The sequence below is a fragment of the Notechis scutatus genome, chromosome 2 (genome assembly GCF_049901735.1).
Source record: "Notechis scutatus isolate UNSWTSFEM ecotype Mainland chromosome 2, rNotScu1.2, whole genome shotgun sequence".
Taxonomy (NCBI): domain Eukaryota; kingdom Metazoa; phylum Chordata; class Lepidosauria; order Squamata; family Elapidae; genus Notechis; species Notechis scutatus.
Window position 1 is genome coordinate 11,635,784 of NC_142010.1, and position 26,907 is coordinate 11,662,690.

Sequence of the window (26,907 nt, forward strand, 5' to 3'; positions counted from 1 at the left end):
TTGGGTATCTAACAAGGGTTCTGCTTTTACCTGCTTTTATGGAGATTTATTTAGCTGCAATAGAGTGGTCAATGTCTGGAATACTCTACCCGACTCTGTAGTCTCTTCCCCAAACCCCAAAAACTTTAACCTTAGACTGTCTACTATTGACCTCACCCCTTTCCTAAGAGGCCTGTAGGGGGCGTGCATAAGCGCACCAACGTGCCTACCGTCCCTGTCCTATTGTTTCTCTTATTCTTTTATTTTTCTTATATGTAACCATTTCATGTATTCACAACTATGTATACTCTTATACTTATTATCTTGTAAACAATTGGCAAATCAAATCAAATAAATAAATAAATAAATAAATATGGGGGTACATAAATGCATAGTCCCATACAGCCCCTGGTCCCATGTTACCGGCCTTGATGTCTTTTTTGTGGGGCACGTCATGGCTGAATTTCGGCCCTAATGAGCCAACGAAGTTTATTTATATATTAATGAAATGACTCTTAGCCTGTCATAACTGAGTCACAACTGAAGCAGCCAATAACCCTCAGCAAATAAATAAATGGATGGATGGATGGATAGAAAGTGGCTGAAGTTGAAAAAGGCTACCTTTGATCAACAGTTGATTTTTTTTTTTAAATTGTAGACCTTCAATCACTCAAATAATGTTAAGCAGGATTCATAGTTTAAAAAGAAAAGAAAAAAAAAAAACAATTCACGCAGCAGTAAATGCAAAACATGTTCCTGGTTATTTACCCCCTGAACCTGGAAATAAAAATAATATGACAATAATTTTTTAAAGCTGTATGGTGCTCAAGGCTGAATGACTCTGGGCAGCTCACAACTATTTAATTTAGGACTTACACAACAGCCCTGGAGGTTTTCCATCTCAGAGACAAGAGTAATTGTGCCACTGAGTTTGGACAATTCTGACTGGTGTGCAAAGTAGTGGATTTGGAAAGACATCTGTCTAGTAGAGGAAGAGTGGCATAAAAATATAACACAATTCAATATAATACTTTTTATGTCTAGGGAGATTCTCAACCACCCAAATCATGGTTTGTTTGCAAAGATGCTTTTTCCAAAAGGCTTTCTTGCTGTTGTTTTTTCCCTTTGAAAACCTTTCATTTCTCATCCAAGAAGCTTCTTCGATTCTCAAGATCTTTTATCCCTATTAAAATGGATTTCTTCTTGCTTTCTCAGTTCAGTTTCGTGTTGTCTGTCTGAATAAAGAATTCATTCCGGTAAACGAGCAGGTAGGTTCCACCATGCAGCATTTTTTTTTTTAAGATAGTTGTTCAGTTCGTGAGAATCTTTGGGGATTATGTAAATGGAGGCACTTCCCTTGAAAGTTTGTTAATCGGTAAGCTCCGTGTTAAAGTTCTGTTAATCCAGTGGGGGGCTCAGTTTCTCCAATGAAACTGGACCTTTGAATCATTCGGGCGACTTGTGTCTATCTCAGCCTCCCTTACTTTGATTCCTTCCAGATGAGTCGGGAGTACGTTTCCCAGGACTTCCAAACACTATTCTATTCTAGGATTATAATCCTGGAATTTTGGAAAGTAGCAGATTTGAGGGCACTTCCACTTAGGTCAGGGGTAAAGAATTATGGCCCTAAGACCTGTGGACTTCAACTCCCAGAATTCCTGAGCCAACATGGGGAACCATGACCCCTTTATGACTTGTGGACTTCAACTCCCAGAATTCCTGAGCCAGCATGGGGAACCATGACCCCTTTATGACTTGTGGACTTCAACTCCCAGAATTCCTGAGTCAGCATGGGGAACCATGACCCCTTTATGACTTGTGGACTTCAACTCCCAGAATTCTTGAGTCAGCATGGGGAACCATGACCCCTTTATGACTTGTGGACTTCAGCTCCCAGAATTCCTGAGCCAACATGGGGAACCATGACCCCTTTATGACTTGTGGACTTCAACTCCCAGAATTCTTGAGTCAGCATGGGGAACCATGACCCCTTTATGACTTGTGGACTTCAACTCCCAGAATTCCTGAGCCAACATGGGGAACCATGACCCCTTTATGACTTGTGGACTTCAACTCCCAGAATTCCTGAGTCAGCATGGGGAACCATGGCCCTTTATGACTTGTGGACTTCAACTCCTAGAATTCCTGAGTCAGCATGGGAACCATGGCCCTTTTATGACTTGTGGACTTCAACTCCCAGAATTCCTGAGCCAGAATGGGGAACCATGGTCCCTTCATGACTTGTGGACTTCAACTCCCAGAATTCCTGAGCCAACATGGGAACCATGGCCCCTTTATGACTTGTGGACTTCAACTCCCAGAATTCCTGAGCCAGCATGGAGAACAATGGTCCCTTTATGGCGTGGACTTCAACTCCCAGAATTCCTGAGTCAGCATGGGGAACCATGGCCCTTTTATGACTTGTGGACTTCAACTCCCAGAATTCCTGAGCCAGAATGGGGAACCATGGCCCCTTTATGACTTGTGGACTTCAACTCCCAGAATTCCTGAGCCAGCATGGGGAACCATGCCCCTTTATGACTTGTGGACTTCAACTCCCAGAATTCTTGGTCAGCATGGGGAACCATGACCCCTTTATGACTTGTGGACTTCAACTCCCAGAATTCCTGAGTCAGCATGGGAACCATGACCCTTTATGACTTGTGGACTTCAACTCCCAGAATTCTTGAGTCAGCATGGGGAACCATGACCCCTTTATGACTTGTGGACTTCAGCTCCCAGAATTCCTGAGCCAACATGGGGAACCATGACCCCTTTATGACTTGTGGACTTCAACTCCCAGAATTCTTGAGTCAGCATGGGAACCATGACCCCTTTATGACTTGTGGACTTCAACTCCCAGAATTCCTGAGCCAACATGGGGAACCATGACCCCTTTATGACTTGTGGACTTCAACTCCCAGAATTCCTGAGTCAGCATGGGGAACCATGGCCCTTTATGACTTGTGGACTTCAACTCCTAGAATTCCTGAGTCAGCATGGGGAACCATGGCCCTTTTATGACTTGTGGACTTCAACTCCCAGAATTCCTGAGCCAGAATGGGGAACCATGGTCCCTTCATGACTTGTGGACTTCAACTCCCAGAATTCCTGAGCCAACATGGGGAACCATGGCCCCTTTATGACTTGTGGACTTCAACTCCCAGAATTCCTGAGCCAGCATGGAGAACAATGGTCCCTTTATGACGTGGACTTCAACTCCCAGAATTCCTGAGTCAGCATGGGGAACCATGGCCCTTTTATGACTTGTGGACTTCAACTCCCAGAATTCCTGAGCCAGAATGGGGAACCATGGCCCCTTTATGACTTGTGGACTTCAACTCCCAGAATTCCTGAGCCAGCATGGGGAACCATGCCCCTTTATGACTTGTGGACTTCAACTCCCAGAATTCCTGAGCCAGAATGGGGAACAATGGTCCCTTTATGACTTGTGGACTTCAACTCACAGAATTCCTGAGCCAGAATGGGGAACCATGGTCCCTTTATGACTTGTGGACTTCAACTCCCAGAATTCCTGAGCCAGAATGGGGAACTATGGTCCCTTTATGACTTGTGGACTTCAACTCCCAGAATTCCTGAGCCAGCATGGGGAACCATGACCCCTTTATGACTTGTGGACTTCAACTCCCAGAATTCCTGAGCCAACATGGGGAACGATGGCCCCTTTATGACTTGTGGATTTCAATTCCCAGAATTGCGACTTTTCAAGTGTGCCAATGATGCATGTAAAAAGGGCAGTGCAATCACAACTACAACACAACATTGACTTTTCTGATCCCTGCCCACCCTGGGAATGCAGGCAGAGCAACCTGCCTGAAGATGAAAGCTCCCGCCTTGAAGGTTCTAAAAAGGAGACCTCCTATCACGGATGGTCCTCGAGGAGCATGTATAGATAACCGATATTTCCAAATGTACGTGGGAGGAGATTGTGTTACTGGATGCAGACATCTGTGGTTGGGAAGAGAAAGGATCCATTGTCCCTTATGGACCTTGGGAGTCTGTCCCCGAGACCTGCTTAGTAGCCATGGGCGCATCCTCCTTGGTGGTGTGAGATCACGTCACCGAGAAGTTAAGGAAAGGGTCAAGATTTGTCTTCAAGTAAGCTCTAACTCAGTGTTTCCAGACCTTGTGGACTTCAATTCCCAGGATGCTTAGCCATGCCCATCCGTGGCTGGGGAATTCTGGGAGTTGAGGTTCACTCAGCTTGAACTTCACTGATATGCAAATCGGCGTTGTGATTGACTAAACTGTGGCCAGGTTGAAAAAAATTCCGCTCTAATTCATTCCTGTTTCTGACTTGGTTTTAAATGTGTTTCCTCCCACAGGTCCCCTTGATCTACATCGAGGTAAGTAACGAAGTCGTTATTCTTCCCACGTAATTGTTAACAGATTAATCCATAACAGCCAGGTCCCTTTTCCAATGACCAGAACTTTTAACTCCCTTATCCCTCCCGCGGGGTTATCAAGGTCACGAGGACACCCATGCCTGTGCAAATGAAGCCCCGCCCCCTTTTCCTGGGCTTTATTTGCACAAATCAATAAACCACCTTGCTGCATTGTAAGAGGAGAAATAAAATGAGCGTAGCTCTCTCTATACACCCCCATAAAGCTCTAGCAGCATATATGGCAATAGCCCTTAGATTTATATATTGCTTCATAGTGCTTTACAACCCTCTGTAAGCAGAGAATAGAACAGAACAGAACAGAATTCTTTTATTGGCCAAGTATGATTGGACACACAAGGAATTTGTCTTTGGCGCATAAGCTCTCAGTGTACATAAAAGAAAATATACATTCATCAAGAATCATAAGATACAACACTTAATAATAGTCCTAGGGTACAATAAGCGATCAAATCATACTAGCAAACAGTCAATAGACTCAGCATATTGTCCCTAACAATCTGGGTCCTCATTTTACCGACCTTGGAAGGATGGAAGGTTGAGTCAACCTTGAGCTGGTGAGGATCGAACTGTTGGCAGTCGGCAGAATTAGCCTGCAATACTGCATTTTAACCACTGTGCCAACACAGCTCTTAGATATATTATCAGCAGTTAGATTCCTGTCCAGGAGTTTCCCAATCTTGGCAACTTTAATATGCATGGACTCTTTTAACTCCCAGAATTCCCCAAGCCAGAATTCTGGAGATTGAAGACCACGCTGTCAGGATTCCGGCAGTTACCCCAATTAAATCATGAGTCTCGAGCCAAACTTCGAAAACTTCCAAAAGGATTTATTGGGAGTTAAACATGTCCGGCATTGCGACACATCATTCATTGTCACCCTTGACCCTGGTTTTCCCCTCACCCCCTGGGTGTATCATAATTCATATTCTCCAATGGGACACAGCCATAGCCCAGAGCCATCAATCATGTTCTCCATATCTCTGTGGTTTTTTTAGAGTTGCCACATGCATCTTAAAGTTGCCACAGTTGGGGAACAGTGTTCTTCTCACTTCTTATTTGGCCTTCAGATCAACGTCTCTGATTGCCTAAAGATGGGAGGGGAAGGCAACCAATTTGGTGAAGGATTACAATGAAAGCATGCAAAACACTTCGAAGCACTTTGAGGGCAGGACAAGAAGTGACTTGTTGTGGTCCGACAGCGGCCAGCAGAGCTGGCAGCAGACTTGGACAGTGTGGAGGTTGGGGAAGAACATGGGCCAGTCCTGGAGTCTGGGGAAGGCTCTGACGAGTGCTCTGCATTGGACGCAGACCTGAGTCTGGGGCCGTCTGACAGTTATCAGTGGAGTCAGACATCAGTGAGGCAGAAGAACAGCTGGAGCCTGTTCCCAGTGTGTAATGCACAGAGTTGCCAGATGAAGGGAACAGCTGAGGAACAAGGGCCTGACTTGGGAGGAAAGCCACAGGTGGACGGTGAATGGCCCCCTCCCATAGGGAATAAAAGAGGAGCAAAGGGGGACTGGGGTTTAGTTCATTCCGGCATGCTTGCCAAGTATTGCAGTGTCGGAAAGATATCGGCCTGGCCACTCCCCAAGCCTGATAAAGATTTGTAACTGTGAACTATTTTGAAAGACTGTTAGCCGGAACTTTGTTGGAGAGTAAAACAAATAAAAGGGGTTTATCAGGACGAGGACTTGGCCTCGTGCTGTTGGGGTCAGAACAGTGACAGAGGAAAGCTTATCAAACAGTGATCTAACCTCCTGACCCGATAGCCGTCTTCCAATATTTGAGGGGCTGCCCCAGAGAGGAAGGGGTCAAGCTATTTTCCAAGGCACCTGAAGGCCAGACAAGGAACAATGGATGGAAACTGAACAAGGAGAGGTTCAACCTGGAAATAAGGAGAAACTTTCTGACAGTGAGACCGATTAACCAGTGGAACAGTTTTGCCCTTAGATGTTGTGGGAGCGTCATCACTTGAGACTTGCAAGAAGAGACTGGAGTCCTATCTGTCAGAAATGGTGTAGCGTCTTCTGCTTGGGCAGGGGGTTGGACTAGATGACCTACAAGGTCCCTTCCAGCTCTGTTAATTTGTTAAAGCAGAAGGGATCAATCTATTCTCCAAAACACCTGAAGGCAGAACAAGTTCAATCTATTCTCCAAAACACCTGAAGGCAGAACAAAAAGCAATGGAGAGAAATTAAGGAGAGAAGCAAGCTAGAAATAAGGAGAAGTTTCCTAATAGTTAAACAATGAACCGGTGGAACGGCTTGCCTTCAGAAGTTGTGGGCGCTCCAACACTGGAGGTTTTTAAGAAGAGACTGGACAACCAATTTGTCTGAAATGGTATAGGGTTTCCTGCTTGAACAGGGGGTTGGACTAGAAGACCTCTAAGGTCCCTTCCGACCCTGTTCTGTTCTCGTTGAGCAGCAGGTTGAAGTAGATAAAGACCTACAAGGCCATCTCTGATATTCTATATTTTGTATTCTGCTGGCTTAAACTACTTGGGAAATTCTTCCAAGAGTCCCATCGGGCCTCTCTGTTAATCATAACAGATAACAGATAATCAAGAGTTTGAAGGGACCTTGTAGGTCATCTAGTCCAACCCCTTGCCCAAGCAGGAGACCCTACACCAGTGGTGGCTAACCTTTTTGGGCTCCTGTGCCAAAAAATGTGCGCGCGCTTGTGCACGAGCACTCGCCAGCACCCAGAAGGCAATGTGTGCACCCCCCCACGCCCCCTGCACATGCACGTACAATCTCTCTCCGCCCTCTTACCTGCACTGCGCCTCCCAGATGATTTTTGGCCCATTTCAGGCCTTTTTCGGCCTCCCGGGGGCTTGAGGAAAGCTTCTGCAGCCTTTGCAGGCCGAAAAATGAGCCTGTTTCATCACTTCCGGTATTTCCGGAAATACAGAAAGTGACAAAACGGGCCTATTTTTCGGCCTGCTAAGGCTTTCCTCAAGCCTCCAGGAGGCTGAAAAAAGGCCTCAAAAGGCCCCAAATCAGCTGGGAAACACGCACATGTGCCGTGAGGTAAGTTTGCCCGTGGCTTGCGTGCCGGCACAAATGGCTCTGCGTGCCACCTTGTGGCACGCCTGCCATAGGTTCACCATCACGGCCCTACACCATTTCTGACAGATAACTGTAAACTATATTGAGGGAGAAGTGCCTTTGACGGATGGATTCTATAGAAATTCTGTAGAAAACCGAGGGAGCACAAGTGGCTGAATCCATCTAAAACCTTAGCTGCTCTAAGGAGGCTTTCGTTTTTGAAAGAGATGTCACTCATTAACTTGGGGGAAACTATACTCAAAAGTCCCAGGTGGGTAACTATGGCCTCTTTTCGACCTGTGGACTTCAATTCCCAGAATTCCTGAGCCAGCCATTCTTGGCCCAAGGTCTTTTTTAAAGAGGCTCTAGTAAAATTGTCCACCCCTGCTCAAAGTTCATCTTTGTTTTATTGCAATCATCAAGCCACCAAGGCCTTGAACCGCTGGCAACAGGCTCCCCAAGTTGGATATTGTCCAGGGGCATTACATTTCCATTTTCCTGGACTCTAATCTGCTCGGGGTGGATTCTTTAAAGGGAGAAGGAAATTTGGAGAAGATTCGCATGTGCCAGAGGTGGGGAACGATGGCCCCTTTAAGACTTCTGGACCTCAACTGGCCCCCAAACTTGGCAACTTTGAGACTTGTGGACGAATAGAATAGAATAGAATAGAATAGAATAGAATAGAATAGAATAGAATTCTTTTATTGGCCAAGTGTGATTGGACACACAAGGAATTTGTCTTGGTGCAGATGCTCTCAGTGTACATAAAAAGAAAAAAATACAGTCATCAAAAATCATAAGATACAACAGTGATGGTCATAGGTCACTAAATAAGCAATCAAATCACACTAGGAAACAAAACAATATAAATAAACCAATAGCAACAGCAATAGAAGAGTTGGAAGGGACCCTGGAGGTCTTCTCGTCCAACCCGCTGCTTAGGCGGGAAACCCTACACCACTTCAGACAAATCGTTGTCCAATTTCTCCTTAAAAACTTCCAGTGTTGGACCATCCACCACTTCTGGAAGCAAGTTGTTCAATTGGCTAATTGTCAGGAAATTCCTCCTTAGTTCTAGGTTGCTTCTCTCCTTGATTAATTTCCATCCGTTGCTTCTTGTCCTTCAGGTGCTTTGGAGAATAGCTTGACTCCCTTTTCTTTGTGGCAGCCCCTGAGATACTGGGACACTACTATCATGTCTCCCCTGGTCCTTCTCTTCGTCAGACTAGACATACCCAGTTCCTGCAACCATTCTTCATAGGTTTTAGCCTCCAGTCTCCTAATCATCTTTGTTGCTTTTCTCGGCACTCTTTCTCGAGTCTCAACATTTTTTTTTACATCAAGGGATGTAATAGGTTTGACAGACATACAATTCAGAGACTTGAATTGTAATTTGAATTTGAAAATGGGTGTAGATCAGGAGGTCCCCAAACTTGGCAACTTTAAGACTTGTGGACTTCAATTCCCAGAATTCTCCAGCCAGCTATGCTTGGCTGGAGAATTCCGGCTGTTGAAGTCCACAAGTCTTAAAAGTTGCCAACTTTGGACACCTCTGTTGTAGATTGTTCAAGATTGTAGAAACCCAGCCAAGCCAGAATATTGGTATGTCATTTCAAAATGTGAGCATTGGCTCACAGAAATGAGCTTTTAAAAGGCTAGTTGCAAAATTGTTTAGTCAGCTTTCCGTTCACTAAATTGTTTGAAAGGATTTCTGCAATATTTGATCCGCTGCTGTCTGCTGTATCTGGCATGCCCTATTTTAACTGGCGGATGGTACCTCAGATAACTTATCTGTGGGCTATCTTGAGCAAAGAGACATTTTTTTTTTATTCTGAGAATAAACAGAAAAGCAAAATGGTATTAAAGATTAACCCTAGAGGCCACACTGAACAGTTACTTGGCAGAGAAATTCTCTTTTACTAAGTTGTGGACATTGATGCCAAAGGGCCAAATTCAACATCTGGAGGCATAGACAAGATTTAGAACTGATGATGCAAAATAGGCTGAGGTGGTTCCCCCACCCCCCGCCTTGTTCTTAATTCTAGGTTTGATCTCTGTTTGATAAGTCTCCCTCTGTTACTTTTGGTCCTGGACTCAGGAGCTTAATTGTTTTGTAAGAAAATTTCTCCTTGTATCTAGGTTGGTTCTCTTCTTGATTAGTTTCCATCCGTTGCTTCTTGTCCTGCCCTCAGATGCTTTGGAGAATAGCTTGACTCCCCCGTCTTCTCTGTGGCAGCCCCTCAAATATTGGAACACTGGCACCATGTCACCCCTAGTCCTTCTTTTCATTAAACTAGCTTTGAACAAAACTTGGATTAACTTGGAACAAATGGGCAAAATGCCCTGCAGAAAGTACAGAGAAGAGCAACCAGGGTGATTAGGGGACTGGAGATTAAAACATAATCTGTGGTGATCGAGTTCTACTAGAAATGCTCCCGTGTATCCAACATTGCTCGGTCCAAAAATCCTCTTTCCTATCAATCCCTTGGGCGTGCTCACACAGGTAGTTCTTGACTTACGACCGGTTGCTTAGCAATTAGTAGCAATTACCACAGACTTATGACCCAGGTTTGAAGTTCTGACATTAGCGTTCCCTCTGCAGTCATATGACTTTGCTCTGGGCATTTGGCACCAACCATAGAGAAGAGAAACCAGGATGATTAGGGGCCTGGAGACTAAAACATACGATGAACGGTTGCAAGAACTGGGCCTTGGCTAGTCTAGTGAAGAGAAGGACCAGGGGAGACATGACAGCGGTCTTCCAATATTTGAGGGGCTGGCACAGAGAGGAAGAAGGGGTCAAGCTATTTTCTAAAGCACCCGAAGGCCAGACAAGGAATAGTGGATGGAAACTGAACAAGGAGAAATAAGGAGAAACTTTTCTGACAGTGAGAACAATCAACCAATGGAACAGAAGTTGCCCTGGGAAGTTGTGGGAGCATCGTCACTTGAGACTTCGCAAGAAGAGATTGGACTGCCATCTGTCAGAAATGGTGTAAGGTCTCCCGCTTGGGCAGAGGGTTGGACTAGATGACCCACAAGGTCCCTTCCAACTCTGATTGTCTGTTATCTGTTAAAGCAGAGCACCTAGAAAGGGTTACAGGTTTTGGAATCTGGATTGTTTGAAATTAACAAGAGCAAAACTGCTTCCTTACATTTTATGTCCCTGCTTCCTCGGCATGTACAGGACCCCAAGAGAAACCGGTTGTTCCAGTGGACAGATGTGGATCTGAACGGGGGCCTGGTCCAGCTGGAATTTCCCCTGGCTTCCGAGCCTGCCTTAGGCGCCTACAAAGTGGTGGTGGTTCAGAAGGATTCTGGAAGGAAGATTCAACATTCTTTTACGGTGGGCGAATACGGTAAGATGAAGTCAGTGTCTTGGTACCCAACTTGTCCACACCCAAATGAGATGGAACGGTGGTTGTTGGGTTATATCTTTTACTGGACTGATTTTGGCGGGTGGGGTGGGGAAAGACATATTGTAAATGATGGACAGGTTAGGAGTGGGGAATTGAGCTGTTTATTTAGATCAGGGGTCTCCAAACTTTGTGGACTTTAACTCTCAGAATTCCCCAGCCAGGCTCCTTCCTTCCTTCCTTCCTTCCTTCCTTCCTTCCTTCCTTCCTTCCTTCCTTCCTTCCTTCCTTCCTCCCTTCCTTCCCTCCCTTCCTTCCCAAAACTCATTGCTGAAACTAATTCCTTCCTTCCTTCCTTCCTTCCTTCCTTCCTTCCTTCCTTCCTTCCTTCCTTCCTTCCTTCCTTCCTTCCTTCCTTCCTTCCTTCCTTTCCTTCCTCCTTCCTTCCTTCCTTCCTTCCTTCCTCCTCCTCTTCTTTTCCTTCCTTCCCAAAACTCATTGCAAACTAATTCCCTCCCTCCCTCCTTCCCCTAAAACTCATTGCTGAAACTAATTCCTTCTTGCCTAATTCTTCCTTCCTTCCTTCCTTCCTTCCTTCCTTCCTTCCTTCCTTCCTTTCCTTCCTTCCTCCTCCTTCCTCCCTCCCCCTCCCTTCCCAAAACTCATTGCTGAAACTAATTCCTTCCTTCCTTCCTTCTTCCTTCCTTCCTTCCTTCCTTCTTCCTTCCTTCCTTCCTTCTCTTCCTCCTCCCTCCCTCCCTTCCCAAAACTATCTAAACTTCCTTCCTTCCTTCCTTCCTTCCTTCCTTCCTTCCTTCCTTCCTTCCTTCCTTCCTTCCTTCCTCATTGCCTTCCTTCCCTCCTTCCTTCCTTCCTTCCTTCCTTCCTTCCTTCCTTCTTCCTTCCTTTTCTCCTTCCCTCCTCCCTCCTCCCTCCCAAAACTCATTGCTGAAACTAATTCCTTCCTTCCTTCCTTCTTCCTTCCTTCCTTCCTTCCTTCCTTCCTTCCTTCCTTCCTTCCTTCCTTCCTTCCTTCCCTCCCTTCCCTCCCTCCCCCTCCCTCCTTCCCAAAACTCATTGCTGAAACAAAAACTCATTGCTGAAACAAACTCCTCCCTCCCTCCCTCCCTCCCTCCCTCCCTTCTTCTCTTTAGCTGCCCATCTCAACCAATGACTCTGGACCTCTTACAATCCCAAAATTAAGCTGCATCTTGGCTCCATGGCTGTGGGAAGGAGGGCATAAGGAAGCAGAGACAGAGTGCATTCTGGCTTTCCCACCCACCCCTCTTCTCTTTTTTTCCTTTTTAAAAATTCTGATTTTATCCTGGTACTTCACTCTTCCTTGTAGTGTTGCCCAAGTTTGAAGTTGTTGTCAAGTCCCCCTCAGTCATATCAATTCTGGACAACGAACTGGAAGTCACCGCCTGCGGCAAGTAAGTGGCAACGATCTGACTTTCTTTTCTTCTTATTCAAAGCTAGGATTGTTATTATTTTTTCTGACAGACATTCTTCACATTGGCGATTTCCCTTACCCCTGTCTCCTTCTGTGCCAGCCGTGGTCTTGTGACCATGAATTACGATGTTTATTTGGTAGAAACCAACATTTATTTCTGGCTTCCAGCAAAAAAAAAAAAGGCCCATTGAAGTCAATAGATTCGTTTACTGACCACCCCCAACAAAGATTTAACAAATGTCTCACTTAGCAACAGAAATTTGGGGCTCAACTGTGGTTGTAAGTCGAGGACTACCTGTGGTAATTGGATTTCCTTTCCTCCCGCCCTTTTCCTCTTTAGCCAGGGTGCTGCTTGTACCAATCATCTCATTTTTTTCCCTAATCTTTTTTGGTTGTTTCTGGTCACAGGTACACCTATGGGAAGCCAGTTCCTGGTTTAGTCAGCATCAGGGTTTGCCGGGAATTTTCTCAGTTCAGAAGCTCGTGTTATGGCGAAGAGTCCAAAGCTGTCTGTGAGGAATTCAGTGGAGAGGTGAGTCCCAAAAGTTATAGCAGAGACCTTTTGACCAGGGCTTGTGAAGATTCCTCAACCGCTGGAGTCCCCATGGGGTTCACACAATCGGGGACAACATTTGTCTCAAGGGAATGCATGGAGCAGCGTTGTTCAACCTCCGCAACGTGAAGATGTGTGAACTTCAACTCCCAGAATTCCCAGCAACTTGGTCAGATGATTGAAGTCCACCCATTTTAAACCAAGCTTCCTGGCGAATTCTGGGAATTGAAGTCCACGCATCTCCAAGTACCAACAGAAGAGAATAATTGCAGCTCTCAGGGTGGAACTGCTAGTTTAATCCTGTGCCCTCTTAGCTCTGATGATGTCACCTAGTTTGGTAGTGAAATGTCTGAACAATGGAAACTGAACAAGGAAGAGATTTAACCTGTAAATAAGGAGAAACTTTCTGACAGTGAGAACAATCAACCAATGGAACAGAAGTTGCCCTCGGAAGTTGTGGGAGTTTCATCACTTGAGACTTTCAAGAAGAGACTGAACTGCCATCTTTCAGAAATGATGTAGGGTCTCCTGTTTGGGTGGGGGGTTGGAGTAGATGACCTACAAGGTCCCTTCCAACTCTGTTAATCTGTCTGTAAAAAAGCAACCAGGCTCAGAGAGCACCAAGGACCACAGATCTTCATGTTGCTGGGGTTAAGAAATACTGGTATGGAGGAACAAAGACATGATATTGAAGAAGACATTCCACAGCCATTCTACAAACACCAGCATGTTTGCGTATTTATTTATTTAAAATGCATATACAGCTTATACGGCCACCCATTTCACAACTGTGACTTTAGGCTGTGAAAGAGGATTAAAATCAGATTTTAGGCTTGGAAGGGAGGAGACAGTGAGGGAGAAACTCAAGGTTGCCCAACTCTGATTTTCTTTAGTATTAAGGAGGAGGGAAGGCAAAACTCGGTCATATTTTCAAGAGCCTGCTTTTAAAAAATACATTTCCACAATAACATGAAAATAGTTGGAAGGGACTGTGGAGCGGTGGTGAAATGCTACTGGTTCGGCTTGGTTCAGCCGAACTGGTAGCAAAAATTACTATCGCTTTGGCCGAACCTGACCAGCTGAGAGGAGAAAGAAGAGAAAAAGCATAGGATCCCACCCGCATAGGATCCCACCCGCCCCCGTTCTTTATCCCCTCCGCTGATTGGCCGAGCCTCAGCTGGTGCTTGGAAAGCTGCGCACGCGGGTTAGGAGCGTGTGCGATCGCCGACGGTGGGGAAACTGGTAGAATCCCACCATTGCTTTTGGAGGTCTTCGAATCCAACCTTCTGCTCAAATAGGAAACCCGATAAACATTTCAGACAAAGGGGAAGTCCAATCTCTTGTTCAGTGTTGGTGCGCTCTCCACTTTTGGAAGCAAACCCTTCCACGATTTGTATCGTGATAATTGTTCTCCCTCTTGAGGAAATTTCTCTTCAGTTCCAGGTTGCTTCTCTCCTGGATTAGTTTCCATTGGTTGCTTCTTTATCCTGCCTTCAGGGGGCTTAAGCAAGGGGCCAGACTAGAAGACCTCCAAGGTCCCTTCCAGCTCTATTCCAATTCTGATTCTGAAATAAAAAGTGAACATACCCTTGTTAGCTTGGATGGTCAAAATGGCTTCTTTTCGTTATAGTCTGAAAAGTTAAGTCCAAGGTGAAGTTGAGCCCCAAAGTTTTCCAGCGTTTTTTTTTTTTAGTCGATCATCTGGGCCAAGTTGCAGGCCGCAAATGAGCCCTTCAGGAGACAGTCTGAGAAGGGTTTACCTCAGGAAGTTTCTTGAGGAAAAGAGGAAGAATAAAGAGAATCAGCCACGGCAACTTGCTCCTCTCTTGATTTCCCATGCCAGGCGGACATTCACGGCTGCTTCTCTCACACGGTGGATCTGAAAATATTCCAATTGAAGAGAGGTGGATTTCGGATGGAGATCATCACGGAGGGCACAATCACAGAGGAGGGGACAGGTAAATCATGTGAGGAAGGTGGAGGATACCTTGGTTGGGGGGGGGTAGTGCGCAGCTTGCTTTGTGTAGTGAGACCCGCAGCTTCAATCTTCAGCTTTTCCTCGAAAACAGGGCTTTTTTTTTGCTTTTTTTTTTTTTACAAATTGGTGATTTTAGAAATGGGTACATTTTAACTCCCAGAATTCCCCAGCGGTTCACCCCAAATCCACACAAGTCTGAAAGACAATTCCTGTGGAACACCAGAGTTTGTAAAGAACTTGGCCAGAACCTGGCTTTTGTGGCCCAGAATATAGGTCAACGCTTCTGTTGCTAAGTGAGACAATTGCTTAGTGAGTTTTGCCCCATTTTTGCAATCTTTCTTGCCGTGGTTGTTAAGTAAATCACTGCACTTGCTAAGGGAGCAATGTGATGGTTGAGTGAATTGGGCTTCCTCATGGACTTTGCTTGTCAGAAGGTCACAAAAAAAGATCCCCTGAACTTGGGACACTGCAAATGTCCTAAATATGAACCAATTGCCAAGAAGCCAAATTTTGATCAAGTGACCATGCTATAATGATCATAAGTGTCAAAAAGAAGAATAGAATAGAATAGAAAAGGATGGGATGGGATGGGATGGGATAGAATAGAATAGGATGGGATGGGATGGGATGAGATGGAATGGAATAAAATAGAATAGAAAAGAATGGGATGGAATAGTATAGAATAGAATGGGATGGGATGGGATGGGATGGAATAGAATAGAATAGAATAGAATAGAATAGAATAGAATAGAATAGAATAGAATAGAATAAGGATGGGATGGAATGGAATGGAATGGAATAGAATAGAATAGAATAGAATAGAATAGAATAGAATAGAATAGAATAGAATAGAATAGAATAGAATAGAAATGATGGGATGGGTGGGGTGGGATGGGTGGAATGGAATGGAATGAATAGAATAGAATAGAATAGAATAGAATAGAATAGAATAGAAAGGGATGGGGTGGGGGGGTGGGTGGGGTGGGATGGAATGGAATGGAATGGAGGAATAGAATAGAATAGAATAGAATAGAATAGAATAGAAAGGGATGGGCTGGGGTGCGGTGGGATGGGGTGGGATGGAATGGAATGGAGAATAGAATAGAATAGAATAGAATAGAATAGAATAGAATAGAATAGAATAGAATAGAATAGAAATAGAAAGGGGTGGAGTGGAGTGGAGTGGAGTGGAGTGGAGTAGAGTAGAGTAGAGTAGAGTAGAAAGGGATGGGATGAGATGGAATGGATGGAACAGAACAGAACAGAACAGAACAGAATAGAATAGAATAGAATAGAATAGAATAGAACAGAATAGACAATGGGAATGGGAATAGAATAGAAAAACAAAAAAAAAATACTACCAACCTGCCTTCCATTGAGGACCTGCATGAATCAAAAAGAGGGCCGTGAAAAATATTTACAGACCCCTCACATCCCAGACATAAACTGTTTCAACTCCTTCCCTCAAAAGGACGCTATAGAGCACTGCACACCAAAACAACTAGACACAAGGACAGTTTTTTTCCCAAACGCCATCACTCTGCTAAACAAATAATTCCCTCAACACTGTCCAACTATTTACTAAGTCTGCACTACTATTACTATATACAGGTCGTCAATTGAAGGCAGGTTGGTAGCAATTGTTTTTTGTTGTTGTTCTAATTATCCTTTGAAGTCACGTTTTTTCTGTCCCATTGTAACGTTGAATGGTTACTAAACAAACATTTCTAAGACAGTGTCTACTGGATGTGAAAGGGTTCAATTGAATGATACAATTGTTAACAAGAAAACTATGAATCTTCCCCCCCCCTTAATTTTATTTCTAATTTCAAAAAAGTAAAAGGGAAAAATTGACTATTTAATTCCTGGTTACTGATACTGACCTCATTTTTAAACATCTTCACATTCATTTCAATCAGCAAAGGGTGCTATTGTGTTGTTCCTAAGCTTTACATGTGTCGTTGGTTCCTTTTCGGCAGAGGTTGTGCTAACAGGCTCGGGTACCACGCAGATAACTTCGGTGATCAGCGCCGTTTCCTTTGAAAATGTGGACAATTACTACAAACCTGGACTTCCTCTCTCTGGGGAGGTAAGGCAAACTGGTTGATGACCACCCTGGTTAAATATTTTATTTGAACCATGTATTGAATCAGTGGTTGAGTAGGACTGTCCAAGAAGCCCTTCCTATTCTTTGGATGCAACCCACTCTTAAGTCTCAGAGACGGGTGGGATTCGACCGGTTCAGACCGGTTTGGGTGAACTGGATGTTAAATTTGCATCTGGTTTGACGAAATGGTATTTGAACCAACCGGCTGGCTCCGCCCACCCCTCCCCACTGCACGCGACTCATTTGCAATGCAGGTGAGTGCTGGGTCCGCGCGGAGTCTCTGGGAGGGGGGAAAACGGGCCTTCCGGAAGTACCGGAAGTCTGGAAACGGGCCTATTTCTGCCTTCCGGAAGGCCTCCAGAGTCCAGGGAGGCCATTTTCGCCCTCGCAGAGACCCGAGGGAAGCTTCCAGACCCTCGGGAAGGTGAAAAACGGCCGTCCTGGAAGTTCCGGTAGGCCAGCCTCACCATGGCCACGCCCATCCAGCAACTGGGTAGCGAACTGGTTGCTGGGATTTATTTATTTTTTTGTAAATTTTATTGCTTTTTAAAAACAAACATAAACAAACAAAACATAAAAACATAAAAATCTCTTCCATAAGTGTACAAACAGTGTGCCGGTTGGTTTACCAATTATTTTGTGCCTCCATTTCGTAGTCTTCAATTGCAGTTACATTACATAAAAGCTCATATTATCAATCAAAGATTAAATACCCTAGTATGATTATTAATCAATCGTTTGACTATAGTTTTATTCATTCATATTTTACGAGATAACCATAATTTACTTAATTTATTTTATAACAGTTCACATTATCATCCCAAATCTATCCTAAAAACATTTTGTAGCTATAATAAAAAAGAAGTACATCTTTATATATTTATTATTTTCTAAAAATCTACATGTTTCATTACTGTATTTTATTATCTAACCATTGATAGAAAAGGTCCCAAATTTTATAAAATTGTTTATCCTCTTGCTCTCTGATTTCAAATGTCAATCTACTCATTTCAGCACATTCCAATATTTTCTTAATGATTTCCTCCTGCAATGGTATTTTCTCATTTTTCCAGTTTTTAGCAAATACAATCCTAGCCGCTGTTAATACATTTACAATCAGATATTTCAAATCTTTACTATATGTTTCAGGTAAAATTCCCAATAAAAATATCTCTGGTTTCAAGTCTATATGCTTTTTTGTCATTTTTTCCAACCACGTGTGGATTTTAGTCCAGTATTTTTTAGAGGTTGGTGGGATTTTTGAATCCTACTTCTGCTTAGAGATATTGCTCCTGAAGGTCCTTTTTCAAGAGGCAACTGGACTTTCCTTGTTTTTCTTCTCATCCAAAAAGCTTCTTCAGCTCTGAATGGATGAGGGGGGTGAATGGAAGGATTTATGACCAGCTGTCTGCGAGGAATATAAATCCTTCCATTCCCCACCATCCAGTCAGAACTGAAGAAGCTTCTTGGATGAGAAGTGAAACGTCTTCGAAGTAAAACAAGAAAGTCCAATTGACCCTTGAGGAAAAAAAAAAGGCTCTTTGGGACTTAGATGAGTGGTTCCTCTTCCCCTCTGACCCAACTCCTGTTCACACAGCTACCCTGTGTGAAGGGTACCCTGATTGAAGTACGCTAGACTTCAATCTAGCACAGCAATTGGATCCGTTCCTAAGCCTGTGTTTGCTTTGTAACTTTAGCTTAAGCTTGAGGATGGCAGAAGAAATCCAATATCCAACAAGACCATTAAGCTTCGAATATCAGGAGTACAGAACAGTTCCTACTTCACGACGGATGATGAGGGAAAAGCCCACTTTTCCATAGAGACTTCCGGCTTCACAGGAGATAGCCTGCAGCTCACTGTGAGTATTCTTAGTGATGGAGTTGTTAACCGTAAATCACGGCAAGGTTCTTAGCTTGGTGTGTCCTTTGCCAAATAGGATCCGAGGTAGAAAGGTACTTTTTACTTACGAATAAGATGGGGTGCAATGGCTGAGTGGTTGAAGACTCTGAGCTTGTCAGGGTTTGAGATCCGAGTCCTGCGTTATGGCATGAGCTCCTGTTACTTGCTCCAGCTCCTGCAAAATGAGAGCAGATAAATAGGTACCATTTTGGTGAGAAGGTAACGGCGTACCATGTGGCTTTACATATAGTCCCACTGGCCACATGACTATGGAAATGTCTTCGGAGAATTCTGGCTCTCTTGGCTAAGAAACGGACATAAACACTGTCCCGTAGAATTGGACACAACGGAACGAGGGAAAGCTTTACCTTATCAGAATTCCACTTTTACATTTTGTGATTTTTCTCCAGTTCCTTTTCTCCTATTCTGCTTCTGCCACATCCACTATCCAGACATTTTTTGTCTTTCTTATCGACAGTTGGTAAATCTGGGCTTTTATGTGGCAGGTGCTCGGCTTGGGGGCCTCTCAGGCATCCTGCCATAAAATGAAGACAATACACATTTTAACAGCGGCCAGATTAGCCTTCGCCCAATGTTGGAAGCAGCCTCAGGTTCCATCAGAGGAAACGATCATTCAAAAAATCTCAAGTTGTGCAGAAATGGAAGAACTAACTTTGGCACTAAAAAACAAAGACACTTCAATATACTACAATAGCTGGAACTGCTGGTACAAATGGATTGACCAAAGATAGATTTTGCATTAGAAGGCAAAAGAGGATAGGATAAACCTATAGCAGTGATATAGAGATATATGTAAAGATTAGGTGTGTGTATATGGCATAAATTAAGAGTTATGGAGAGAAAAGAGAGATCTTACAAACTGTTGAAGATGAGAAGGTTTTTAATTGCTTTCTATCTTTTCTTTCTATTTTCTTCTCTTTCTTTCTTTTCTTTTCTTTCATTTCTGTATGTGTTGTTGGTTGGTTTTAATTGTAAAATTAATAAAATTTATTTATTAAAAAAAAAGAAGTGGGGAGGGGGGGAGGAAGGATGTAAGGGGGAAGAAGGGGAAAGGATGAAAGGGCAACAAAGCTTTGTGCGTATGTGATAGGAAATCAGGAGGCGGGAAATGACAGGTGAGAAGGACCAGATCCAGGGGTGGGTTTCTGGGGGGTTCGCAGGGGTTCGGGAGATCCTCTAGCTAAGATTCTGTGCAGTTTGGAGAACCTCCAAATCCCACTCCTGGCTGGCCCTGCTCACCCCGCCCACCCTTTCCCAGGAGTCCCCACATGGGGGGGGCACATAAGTGCAGGGCGCGGAGGCCCAGGGAGGGTGAAAAACAGCCCTCCCAGAAGTTCAGGAGGGCCGGAAATGGGCCCTTTTTCAGCTTCCAAAGAGCCTCCGGAGCCTGGGGAGGCTGTTTTCACACTCCCGGAGGCTCGAGAAAAGTCTAAGGAGCCCGGGGACGACAAAAACGTTCCCCTCCCCTGCTGTGGTCTAGGAGGCCGACTACCCCGTAACCGGGAAGGGAACCCATTGTTAAAATTTTTGAAGCCCACCCCTGACCGGAGATCCTGTTTATACCAGGATCCCACGGCCAGGCACCCTGAGAAATATGCGGATTACACCCGCCCCCCCAAAAACACCTCAGAGTTCTCAAAACATCTTGCCGAGGTCTCGCTTGGCTGGAAACGGACTGGTAACGGCGGGTTGTGTGTGTGAGGGGTGTTGAGGTAATTCCCCATTAGGAGAATGAGCGCATACAGGGAGACGTATTTGAGAGGAGTGTTTGAATAATACACACACAGCACACAGATACACTGTACAGTAAATGTAGGTTTTTTACTTCCAGAAACGTTAAGCAAAGTCCAAAATAAGCAATCCAAAGTCATTCACAGGTAAAATCAGTCAGTTTTCAATCCAGGGATAATCCAAATATCAAATTCCAGTATCAAAAACAGTTCAGTATCAGACTTACATTAAATCCAGTAGAAGAAATGGAGCAACGCCAATACTTTCCAACAGAAGGAAACAGAGACTGACTCACACTCTTCTGAGAGACTAAGACAAGTTTCTGGCTCCATCTTATGGCTGTTTGAAAAACCACACCCAATTGCAGTTTTTGCAATCTCTTAAAGACATAATACTAAAATGTTTATCCTGGTTTATGTATTTCTAACCCAAATACCTGTTAGGTGACTTATATTCGTAACAAGGGGGAAGGGAATGGCTGGGGGCAAACTTACACCTTATTTTTGTATCTAGCGAGCGCGGGAGATTTCAGAGCTGGCTTGACTTTGCTGCAGCCAACATCCTTAGTAAAAGAACCCTTTGCTTTAACCAAATGGAGTTGAAGGCTTTTCTTTCCCAACGGATCGGATTGGGGCAGGTCTGACAGTTTGCCTGGCTGAATTCTAAAAAGTCTCGGAGCACTTTCGCTTCTTCCTTTCCTATGACTTTGTCTCTTTTCTAGATCCTGCCCGTTTTTGCTCTTGCAGATCTTCCAATGCACCACGGTTGCCACTTTGTCATGCTTGTAGTCAGTCTGGATCTGCAGCAGCTAGCGAGGTGGTTCACGGTTTCTTCAGCTCCTTTGCAGAATTGACATCTGCTGTGTGTTAAATGCCAATGGAGATTGTCAATCGTCCAGTTCATGGTTGTGTCAGATCCCTAAAATGATACTGCCATTCAACTAGGGAAAGCGGGAGGGGAGTATATTTCTTTATTCCTACTTCTGACAACTGTTGTTTTATAACCTTTATCCTGGTGCCTAAGCACCCTGAGGTTTTCTCACCTTTTGGGGAATGTATAAGTGGGGAGGACCATGTGGGTTGTTTCACTCTGAAAGCAGGCAGAAGATGACCCTGGGAATGCCTGTGTCAGGGCTCCAGTAGTCACCTCCATTTAAATTATGAGTCTCTAGCTGGTTCTTTCAGACAGCTTACAGAACACAAGGCTTGCATCGCTCGCATTGCGAACAACACAAGGTAATGTGGAAGAGGGGGGGGGAACTTGCCCCATGCACCTCACTTGGCCACCGGGCTGTTTCTTTCCGCTTCTTTCTTCTTCTGCTTTTGGCTGCACCCAAGGAAAGCAGCAAAGGTCTTTCTTTCCCTCCCCCAAACTCCACCAGAGATGAGCCTTTGGGACCCTGCAAGGCCTCCTGCTCCAAGGGGCTGTGCCATTCTGGCGGAGTTTGGGGGAGAGAAAGAAAGGTTTCTGCTGCTTCTGCTGCTTTCCTTGCATGAAGCCAAAAGTCTCTCTCTCTCTCCCCCTGAGAACGGAGCTGGAGACGGTATCCTGTGATCCCAAATAAAGAATGATCGATCGGTAGGAAAACAGAGTGGGGAATTTTCCTGCAGACTTTTTGGGGGATTTTTCCCAGAGTCTCTGGTCCGCGAGATTTAAAATTATGAGTTTGGGGTCCCCAAGGTCGAAAAGGTTGGCGACCCCTGCTCTATAGCATCATTTTGAGGGTAAGAGTTGAAGCAGTTTATGTCCAGGATGTGAGGGGTCTGTAAATATTTTCACAGCCCTCTTTTTGATTTGTGCAGTATACAGGTCCTCCATGGAAGGCAGGTTGGTGGCAATTTTTTTTTCTGCAGTCCTAATTACTCTCTGAAGTCTGTGCCTGTCCTGTTGGGTTGCAGAACCAGTTCCTCTGTAGAATATTCCCCCGATGCGTTTTTTCCTTCAACTGTCCAGTGTATATGATGATGACAATGATGATAATTGGTATCCTTCCTATTCTTTGCCAGGCAACTTATGGAGAACTAGCGCAATGTTATGATTCATACTGGATCTCCCCTGATCAACATTCTGCCTACACCACAGTATCACGTTTCCATTCTCCAAGTCAAAGCTACCTTAACATTCAAACGCTTCCTGGCAAACTAAAATGCGGGCAACATGCGGTGATCCCGGTCCATTACATTCTCAATTCAGAGGTCATAAAGGACAAAGAAGTTTCCTTTCACTACTTGGTAAGTAGGAACAAAGTGGCCTTTATTTCACTCACAAGGGCCGAAGGAGGAAGAGGAATGGAGGGGAGGGAGTATCTAAGGAGTAAAGGTGTAGTACAAGAGACATGCGGAGCAGTAGTGAGATTCAATTTTTCTTTTTTACCACTGGTTCTGTTGGCGTGGCTTGGTTATTTAAGCACTATAAAAAAGATGTTGAGACTCTAGAAAAAGTACAGAGAAAAGCAACCAGGATGATTAGGGGACTGGAGACTAAAACATATGAAGAACGGTCACAGGAACTGGGCATGGCTAGTCTAGTGAAGAGAAGGACCAGGGGAGACATGACAGCGGTCTTCCAATATTTGAGGGGGCTGCCACAGAGAGGAAGGGGGTCAAGCTATTTTCTAAAGCACCCAAAGGCCAGAGAAGGAATAATGGATGGAAACTGAACAAGGAGAGATTCAACCTGGAAATAAGGAGAAACTTTCTGACAGGGAGAACAATCAACCAATGGAACAGAAGTTGCCCTCGGAAGTTGTGGGAGCGCCATCACTTGAGACTTTCAAGAAGGGATTGGACTCCCATCTGTCAGAAATGGTGTAGGGACTCCTGCTTGGGCGGGGGGTTGGACTAGATGACCTACAAGGTCCCTTCCAACTCTGATTACCTGTTATCTGTTGAGCAGTTCTTCTTTCTTAGATCCCATCCAACTACAGAGGTCTCGACAATAAATCTTTTCGTTTTTTTCCCTCAAAGGTGGTGTCCAGAGGGGATATTGTGAAGTCAGGTACACATCCCTTGAAAGAAAAGCATAATAAAGGTAAAAAACTCTTTTTCCTTCTCTTTCCACTTTCCTTCCACCCATTTTCCTTTGGGAATGAATGAACCGATGAAAGAATCGGTCTCTTATTCCTTTTATTGCCCGAAATGCTAATAAAATCTCATCTCCAAAGTATGGCCACATTAATTGGAAGAGCGCATTCCAAAATATGTTGATGGCCGTTATGTCAATGGAAGATAAATTCACACAGGCAGGTTCTGTGAACTTTTATTAATCAATACCTCACCTGCACCAATATTACACCGAAATATATATAGAATGCATTTGAAGAGATCCTTGCTGTGTGTGTGACATGCAGACATTATCTATACAAAAGTGAAATGCCACTCACGCATCATCACAAAATCTCCAGAACCATAAAGCCTACAAACTTGAAATTTAGCATGTATGCTCCTCTTGGCTTCTAGGTGCTCACTAAGAAAGGATTTTTCCAAATGACCATCAGAGCATTAATATTTCCTATATTATTATTATTAACATGCTCTGATGCTAAGGAGTTCTATTCCCCCTCCCCACCTGAAAAGAAAACTGTTCCAAGTGCAAAACACAAGCAGAGGATGGGGGCGTGAGGAGAAGAGGGGATGGTTCCATGTGAGCGGTGGGAATTTGCACTTGTGCACACAATTCCATGAATGCCCGCCACTTACACAAGTGGAGCTGCATGCACAGCACAATCGCCCACCACTTTGGTGCGGCCCGGTTCTGAATGGGCCACAGTCTGGGGGAGTGGGGTTTGTGGACCCCTTTCCTCAGGTCGTTGTTAGGCTTTGCTCTAGTGTTACCTCAGGGAACGGAACTCTTTCCAATGGATCGCCCCGGCCTGAATTCTTTGCGGTTTCTCAGCCTCCCTGAAAAACGTCTGTTCTTTAACCAGGAACATTCAACTTGGACCTCCTTGTGGATATCAAGATCGCTCCTCTGGCCCGCTTGGTCGTGTACACCATTTTGGATAACGGAGAACTCGTGGTGCACTCTGTCGGTTTTCCTGTGGAGCCCTGTTTCGCAAATAAGGTAGGGTGCCAACACAGGCTTCATCCTGTTGGGAGGAAGATGCCTCCCGGTGAGGATTCTTCCAGCCGGGAAACAACGCTTTGAAGAATAAATGGAATAACGAAGCAGAGCTGCTGGAAAGAGGTCTTTTAATGGCAAGAACAGTGGTGGGGCTCATCTCCAGGGGGATGAGTCTGCCTGTCGAGATGAGGTGGACTGGTTGCTTTTGTGGTGTGGAGACAATAACTTGGTCCTTAACACCAATAAGACCAAGGAGCTTATAGTGGATTATCGAAGGAACAGATCAGACATCCAGCCCTTCCTTATCAATAGAGACCGAGTGGAGCAAGTGGCCAGTTTTAAGTTTCTGGGTGTTACCCTAAAAGAGGACCTGACCTGGGGTGCCCACATTGCAGCCCTGGTCAAAAGGGCCCAGCAGAGGCTTCTCAGAAAACAATAACTCAATGAAAAACTTCTGGTGACCTTCTACCGCTGCATCATAGAGAGTATCTTAACTTACTGCACCTCTGTATGGTTTGCACAGTGGCAGATAGGAAAGCACTCCAGAGGGTTAATGTCATTGCCCAGAAGATCATTGGTTGCCCTCTCCCCTCTTTGGAAGAGTTTTAAGCTCCCGCTGCCTTAAGAAAGTTCAAAACATTCTCAAAGATCCATCTGATCCTGGACACCCCTTTTTTTTTTTTTTTTGAACTATTACCATCTGGCAGACGGTACAAGAAAATAAAAACAAGGACAAATAGGCTGAAAAGCAGCTACAAAAGAAAAACAGGACAGTAGCTCTGTTGAATTCTACGGTATAGTGCAGTGTTGGTGCGGTGTCAGGGGTTTTCATTTCAATGTGTGGAGGGTGAAGGATGTGTGTTTGGGTTCATTTTCATGCTCATGATGTGCACTGAAGATAGTGTTTGATTTCGTTGTACAAGCTAAATTAAAACTAAGAAACCAGGAGGAGTGACATTCAGCAAAGTTTCTTGGCTTTGCTGATGTCTAAGCCTCTGTGTGCTGTGTTTGGCTCCTGGATTGCCTCATAATAGTAGTCACACTGCAAACGCTCGTGACGTTTTCTGTCGCTTAGGTGAACCTGCGATTTGCTGACCGCGAAGGCCTGCCCGGCAGCAGCATCGACCTCCATCTTGCCGCTGCCCAGAATTCCCTCTGTGCCATCCACGCGGTTGATGAGAGCGTCTTCCTTCTGAAGCCCGAAGCTCAACTTTCCCCTCAAACGGTGAGGCCAAATTGCCAGCCCGGTCTTGGCGGGCTGCGAATCCCTGACCCCTTTTTGAGATGAACCCCATAATAATGGAGTTGGAAGGGACCTTGGAGGTCTTCTTGTCTGCCCCCCCCCTCCCCTGCTGAAGCAGGAGGCCTTGTACCATTCCGGATAAATAGCTGCCGGTCCAGTCGCTTCTTAAAAACCTCCACAACTTCTGGAGGCAAGCTGTTCCATGGGTTAATTGTTCTCAGGATTTCTGAGCTGAGCTGCCGACCACCCTCCATTGGAGCAGTGGGAGCGTCCCCTGAAGTTCCCCTTGGAACAATATGGCTGCTGTGCTGTAAAAGCAAAGGAGCCGCCACAGAGAGTCCACGGGCATTTTTGGGCAACAAAGGGAAGGCAGTGTCGGCTTTCCGATCATTTGCAGCCAATATGCTGTCTGGGGAAAAAAGGGGGAAAAATGAGTCAAGTTGATTGGCTTAGGGATCTGTAGGGTCCATGGTTCTGGAAGGTTCATCAGAAGTGGAAGGGAAGGAAGGAAGGAATAAGAGGGAGGGAGGAGGGAGGAAGGAAGGAAAAGAAGGAAGGGAGAAGAAAGGGAGGGAGGGAGGGAGGGAAGGAAGGAGAGAGAGGGAGGAAGGAAGGAGAGAGGGAGGGAAAGAAGGAAGGAAGAGAAGGAAGGGAGGAAGGAAAGAGGGAGGGAGGAAGGAAGGATAGGGAGGGAGGGAGGGAAAGAAGGTAGGGAAAGAAGGTAGGGAAAGAAGGAAGGAGAGAGGAGGGAGGGAAGGAAGGAAGGAAGAAGAGGGAGGGAGGGAGGAAGGAAGGAAAGAAGGAAGGGGAGGGAGGAAGGAAGGAATTAGTTTCAGCAATGAATTTTGGGAAGGAATGAAGGAAAGAAGGAAGGAAAAGAAGGAAGGAAGGGGAGAGAGAGGGAGGGGAGAAAGGGAAGGTAGGAAGGAAGGAGGGGAAGGAAGGAAGGAAGGAAGGATAGGAAGGAAAGAAAGGAAGGAAGGAAGGAAGGAAGGATAGGAAGGAAGGAAAGGAAGGTAGAGAAAGAAGGAAGGAAGGGGATGAGATGAA

At 44.9% G+C, this 26,907-nt stretch overlaps 1 protein-coding gene across 1 annotated transcript in view; it reads left to right on the top strand.

Moving 5' to 3' along the window:
- The window catches only part of LOC113426234 (pregnancy zone protein-like), an 87,030-nt gene that overhangs the window by 11,967 nt on the left and 48,156 nt on the right, over nucleotides 1–26,907 (top strand). The window contains exons 4-15 of the mRNA XM_087952869.1: nucleotides 1,195–1,247; nucleotides 4,326–4,346; nucleotides 10,641–10,812; nucleotides 12,158–12,242; nucleotides 12,671–12,794; nucleotides 14,659–14,773; nucleotides 16,773–16,882; nucleotides 18,598–18,759; nucleotides 22,559–22,783; nucleotides 23,519–23,582; nucleotides 24,478–24,614; nucleotides 25,690–25,839. Coding sequence (XP_087808995.1) covers nucleotides 1,195–1,247; nucleotides 4,326–4,346; nucleotides 10,641–10,812; nucleotides 12,158–12,242; nucleotides 12,671–12,794; nucleotides 14,659–14,773; nucleotides 16,773–16,882; nucleotides 18,598–18,759; nucleotides 22,559–22,783; nucleotides 23,519–23,582; nucleotides 24,478–24,614; nucleotides 25,690–25,839 — 1,418 coding nt within the window. The remainder of the gene's footprint in view (nucleotides 1–1,194; nucleotides 1,248–4,325; nucleotides 4,347–10,640; nucleotides 10,813–12,157; nucleotides 12,243–12,670; nucleotides 12,795–14,658; nucleotides 14,774–16,772; nucleotides 16,883–18,597; nucleotides 18,760–22,558; nucleotides 22,784–23,518; nucleotides 23,583–24,477; nucleotides 24,615–25,689; nucleotides 25,840–26,907) is intronic.